Source organism: Topomyia yanbarensis, chromosome 2 (genome assembly GCF_030247195.1).
Source record: "Topomyia yanbarensis strain Yona2022 chromosome 2, ASM3024719v1, whole genome shotgun sequence".
Lineage (NCBI taxonomy): Eukaryota > Metazoa > Arthropoda > Insecta > Diptera > Culicidae > Topomyia > Topomyia yanbarensis.
The window spans coordinates 36238059-36244560 of record NC_080671.1 but is presented as its reverse complement, the minus strand read 5'-3'; the positions used below and the strand labels follow the sequence as shown (position 1 = coordinate 36244560).

General features: G+C 38.3%; 1 protein-coding gene across 1 annotated transcript; it reads left to right on the top strand.

Moving 5' to 3' along the window:
- The first annotated feature begins 442 nt into the window (after window positions 1-442).
- On the top strand, window positions 443-2173 carry LOC131679427 (uncharacterized protein K02A2.6-like). Its single transcript, XM_058960159.1, has one exon. It carries the CDS (start codon window positions 443-445, stop codon window positions 2171-2173), a length of 1731 nt encoding a protein of 576 aa, XP_058816142.1.
- Window positions 2174-6502: the final 4329 nt, after the last annotated feature.

Sequence of the window (6502 nt, the reverse complement as noted above, 5' to 3'; positions counted from 1 at the left end):
TGGAATGAAAAAAAAAGGTTTTGAGCATTGAAGCGACTGAATGTGCATTTTGAAACAGGAAAATCAAATATTGATTGACATTTTTATTTATTTGGGAAGATTGGACTAATAATGCTGCCGTCATTTTCCATTTATTTTGTTTTATTCTTTTAATCAATAAAAAAAATGAATGCGCATATTAAAAAAACACATAAAAAAAATAATTAAAATAAAAAAAAAATTGCAGATGGACGAGTCGCGACCAATTCCACCTTTCAAATGCGAGGCGATTGAGAAGCATAGGCTTTCGCGAGAATGGGAGGTGTGGAAAGGTTCCCTAGAATGTTATTTTGAGGCGTACGGAGTCGAAGATCAGCGAATGAAGAAAGCAAAGTTATTGCACCTCGGAGGAATAGATCTCCAACGCATTTTTAAAAGTTTACCTGATCACAATAAAGTACCAATGGTAACGCTAGAGCCCAAAGTTTACAATTTGGCGATTGAATTGTTAGATGGGTACTTCCAAAGCGGTAGACAAGATATAATCGAGAGAAGAAATTTGAGGAAACTCAAGCAAGAGCAAGGTGAAAAGTTTTCCCATTTTATGATGCGTCTACGTCAACAAGCAATAAATTGTGGATTCGAAAAGCACTCGGTAGAAGTCAGCGAGATTTTGAAGGAGATTTATCTCATCGATGTTGTGGTTGAAAATTGCTATTCAGATGCACTGAAAAAAAGTATTTTGAAACGAGACAGATCATTGAGAGAGATTGAAGAGCTTGCCGGTACAATCGAGGCTACAGAACAACAGTTAAAAGATTTAAAGGATACTACCGATTCTGTGCGCGACAAAGCAGTCTACGATGTGAGATATACCAGGAGAAGCAAGGCGGCAAACCCTGTTCCTGTGTACAATCCGTACAGATTTGACCAAAGACGACCAGCTCTTAGCAAAACTGGAAAGGATTTTCGCCCGAACACTTGTTTTTCTTGTGGTAAGGACGGGCACATTGCAAGGTCGATGGATTGTCCGGCAAGAGGTCGCACATGTCGTAGGTGCCAACAGCTGGGACATTTTGAAGCAGTGTGTCTAAAACAAGGTTCTAAACGTAGAGGGACAATGCCCGTAGCGTCAAATTTGAAAAGAGCATACAATGTCGAACCACCAAAAGTAGAACAAATTAATAGTGTTCCCGAGAGGAACGTTTCAGTAGAAGACAAGGTATATTATGCGTTTTATGGAGGAAACGATATTAATGTACTGCCCACTATGATTGGCGGCATTAGAGTAAGTATGCTGGTTGACTCAGGCGCGGATGCTAATCTCATTACAGTGAAAACATGGGAAGTTTTGAAGCATGAGAAAGTAAACATCATTAGCTCAACTAAAGGTTCAGCCAAAATCCTGAAAGGATATGGAAGCGACAAAGCTTTGAAAATTGTTGGAACTTTTCAAGCGGAAATTGCCATCGGAAAGAGACAAGTGATTGCAGAATTTTTTGTAGTCGACGGTGGACAGAAAGACCTGTTGGGATACTTCACTGCAAAACAGCTTGGTGTATTGAAGATCGGTATAGAAGTTAATAAAGTTGTTGACAAATCACTTGCTGCATTTAATAAGATATCAGGTGTACAGGCACGCATTCATATGAATCCAGAATATAAACCAGTTTTTCAACCACTGCGCCGAGTGCCTATTCCAATGGAAGATGCAGTTAATAGGAAACTCGAACAACTACTGTTACGAGATAGCATTGAAGTAAAACAAGGACCAACTACGTGGGTGTCACCACTAGTTGTTGTTGGGAAAGCATCCGGAGAACCTAGACTTTGTTTAGATTTGAGACGTGTCAATGAGGCTGTGGTACGAGAGCGTTTCCCAATGCCCGTTGTGGAGGAATACATAGCTCGACTGGGCAAAGGAAAGATTTGGAGCAAATTAGATATCCGCGAAGCATTTCATCAGGTCGAGTTAGCACCGGAATCGAGAGATATTACGACGTTCATAACAAGTCGTGGTCTTTTTCGTTTCAAACGACTGCCATTTGGGTTAGTGACGGCTCCTGAGATCTTCCAGCGGATAATGGAAGAATTACTATCAGGATGCGAGGGAACTTTTTATTATTTAGATGATATTATCGTGGAGGGTGAAACGAAGGATATTCATGATGAAAATCTGAAAAAGGTAAAATAAAGCGTTTATTTTATAGTTCATGTCATGCATACTGATATCTTAGAGAGAAAAAAAATTTCACTTGATGTGGTATATTATGTGTTATTGTTATTGTAGGTCTTAAAAATTCTGAAAAATAGAGGTGTGAAATTGAATACTGAAAAATGCTTGATAGGTGTGAAGGAGCTGGAGTTTTTAGGCCATCAAATTTCAGAGCAAGGGATTAGTCCGTCTCGCGCGAAAGTTGACGCTCTCTTGTCATTTCGGTCACCGACGACGGAATCAGAAGTAAGAAGCTTCATGGGACTAGCGAATTACATGAATAAGTTCATTCCCAATCTGGCAACGATTTCAGAACCATTAAGAGAATTGACAAAAAAGGACACAAAATTCGTGTGGGCCAAGTACAAATAGATGCTTTTGAATTAATTAAGAATTCAATGGCAGCAGTGACTCAGTTGGGGTTTTTCGATGCCAAGGATCAAACTAGTGTCATGGCAGATGCAAGTCCTGTCGGTTTGGGGGCTGTGCTGTTACAAACAAATCAACATGGAGATTCACGTGTGATATGTTTTTCATCCAAATCATTAACAGAAACGGAGTCCCGGTATTGTCAGACCGAGAAGGAAGCATTAGCGTTAGTGTGGAGTGTAGAACGTTTTCATATGTATCTATATGGTAGAAAGTTTGACCTTCTGACAGATTGCAAAGCTCTACAATATCTATTTACACCAAAATCGAAACCGTGCGCTCGAATCGAAAGATGGGTTCTGCGATTGCAGGCATTTGAATATAAAATAGTATATATTCCCGGGCATAAAAACATAGCTGACGCACTTTCTCGATTGTCTACGGCAAACGCTATTCCGTTCGATCCAAATGAAGAAATTGTCATTCGTGAAATAGCTGTTTTTGCTGCAACTTCCGCGGCACTAAAATGGGAAGAAATTGTAGAAGAAAGTCGTAAGGACACGGAAATCATGGAGATCAAAAGCTGTTTGGAAAAAGGAAATTTGGATGATTTGCCACTGGTGTTCAAAGTTATTTCAAATGAATTATGCACCATAGGTGATGTTCTACTGCGAGTGGATCGAATTATTGTACCCAAAAGTTTACGTGCACACGTTTTGAAATTGGCTCACGAAGGGCACCCAGGTATGCGTATGATGAAAGCACATTTAAGAGCAAATGTTTGGTGGCCTAAAATCGACGTACAAGTTGAGTCTTTTGTCAAACAATGCAAAGGGTGTACTCTAGTGTCAGCTCCAAATCCACCAGAACCACTTATTCGAAAAGAATTACCAAATCAACCGTGGATGGATCTTGCAGCTGATTTCCTTGGTCCTCTCCCGGAAGGAGAGCATCTACTTGTAGTGATAGATTACTACAGTAGATATATGGAAGTTTGCGAGATGAGCTCAACTACAGCAGCTGCCACAATATCTGAATTGACAACAATCTTCTCCAGATTTGGACTTCCACTGACATTGCGTGTTGATAATGGACCCCAACTAACTGAAAACTGTGAAGAATTTCGAGAATATTGTGATGTTAATGGCATAAAACTGGTGAATACTATCCCTTACTGGCCAGCTATGAATGGGGAGGTAGAACGGCAGAATAGGTCATTATTGAAACGATTGAGGATTGCGCAAGAACTAGGAAAAGATTGGAGGGAAGAGATGAGACAATATCTTCTAACTTACCATTCTACCAACCATTCTACAACTGGAAAGCCACCAGCAGAATTGATGTTCGGTAGAAAGATTAGGAACAAACTGCCACTAGTGCCACCAATGAGACTAGAAGATGAGGAAATTAGAGACCGTGATAGAATGAACAAGCAGAAGGGGAAATTATACACCGATAATAAGAGAAATGCTCAAGGAAGTGGCATCGATATAGGGGATCGTGTAGTAGCTAAACGTATGAGGAGGGATAATAAGCTCGAGACAATATTTGCACCTGAAGAATTTGACGTTGTTCGCAAACAGGGAAGCGACACAACCATACGATCAAACTCTACAGGAAAGGAGTTTCGTCGTAATGTTACACATTTAAAGAAGTTGGAAAACCCACCTGACGTATCAATCTCAAACTCCCATGAACCTGTCCCAAGGAAGACAACACGTTCCAGAGCTGAACCAGCTCGACACAAAGATTATATATCATACTAATTCTATAAAAGCTAGGGGGGATTGTAGGGTTTTGACTAAATATACTTTTGCGTGTAACGAACACATTCTGAAGAGAGCTATCTATGGATGCGAGAGAGAGAGAGAGAGAGAGAGAGAGAGAATGAGCAGAATGTACAACTCGCCATGGAAAGCGAGCAGTGAAAAGTAGGATGCCGAACGCGACAGTCGCAACGCAATTTACTTGGGCATAGATTTTAACGAACAATAATAAACGGTGAAATATAAAAATATAAGTGGTGTTTAATTTCCGGTAACAAAGGAGCCTACAAATATCACTCTATAATATAGATTCAATTTATTAGTAGTTTGAGTACAGGCTTTCAATATGAACGACCAAAATTATTTACGGTTTTTGCGTTTCACTTTTGATAACTTTTGAAAATGTTTATGCATTTCGATGAAACTTTCGCCACTAAATACACAATTCTTCCTGTTCAAAATGCAGTATTGTCTGATTCGCTACGACAACCCGAGGTGCAGCAGTTATTAAAAGTACGAGTCTATATTTTAAACAGAAAATCTTATAATCCGTCTCCATCTCCACTTAACCAAAGATTACTCAAAAACGGGCAAATTCGGGCAAGAATTCTATAATGCTCCAAATGAAGAATCGTTCAAGGAACACAAATTGCCTTGAAACATATTGGACATACGTGGACAAAAAACAGTATTTCAATAATGTAGCAAAAATGTGTGCTGCAACTAGGGTTGTGGTACCGATAATACCGGTACCGAAAATCCCGGGAATACTGACCCGTTTTTGGTACCGCAATACCGGTACTAAACAAAAGCCAGTACCGGTATTTTTATGAAAATATGTGGACTCTCTAGGGGGACCTGTTTCAATATATCGGTCTGCAAGATGACTTTTAATTATATTAATTACCTTCTATAAGTTGAACATTACTAGCTCCCTTTGTACTAAACGGTATGTTTAAATTCCTGCTTTATTTTGTCGAAATTAAATTTTAACGATATTGTACTAAATTTCAATATATTCGCATCTAGCGTAAGAGACTAAAAATTTGCTTTGAATTTTTTGTATTGGCGACATTCTGATTGGTTTCCATTATTCACTGGGTAGCGCGTTATGAGACTATGGTCTAAGTCATATCATTGGTTTGCTCTTAACCCTTTATAAGGCAATGGCAATTATATTGCCACCTTGTCGTTTCATTTATTCTGGTTGCAGTTGAAAATCGAAATAGTGAACTTGCGCCTTTCGATTTTTCTCCTATTTTCAGCGTGCGGAACTAAAGCGCAACTGGTATAGATGATGCGCAAGTTGATTCTCTAACATGTACACAAGATGCGCTTTAGTTGCCCACTCTGCAAATAGGGAAAAAACGAAAGGCGCAATTCAATTTTTCGATTTTCAATTGCAACCAGAATATAATGCAGGAGTATGAAGTGAGAAGTGTTCCAATCTTATGAAATTTACTTGTTAGGAATCTGACAACTCTTCTTATTACTTTTTATTGAGATACAGTGAAAAGTCTCAGATTGGTGAAGAGTTTTTGGGAAAAAATACGGCGATTTCCTTTTGGACAATAAAATTAGCTCGATTTTGAAAAAATACTAAAGACCCTATAAGTTGGTGATGTAAATTTGTAAAAACATCTATTTTTAATTCGAAAATTTGGTTTATGAGTGGTAAAAATTGCAAAGAAAAAAATAAAACGTCTGTAATCTTTGGTCTCATTTTTCAACTTATCCTCAGAATCCAGGGGTTATCTACTGTTAATCAGGTTAAAACTCACCAAATTTTTTTAAATTTTTGATCCAGCTCGATATGTCTTCATATTTACACCAATCTCATTGGAAATACATCAAACCTTACAAAGACTGACCTTTTCTAACGGGTGGTAGCAGTATATTTTCAAAAAAAAATTTATTACGAAATAAATGTAAATATAATCTAAACTAAATGAGAGAACCGTGTTTCTATTAATATAACATTCATTAATAGCCCCAAACGCTGGGCCTTATAAAGGGTTAAACCTTTATTTATAAAAGAACGAACAGCGATTTAGTACCTAACAATTTTAGACTTGGTGAACTACTCCAAATGGGGCGATTTGTAATTATTGATGATCGGAAAATTAAGCAATACTCCATAGTTTACAGGAAAGCCTTGGTATGCCGGTCGAAA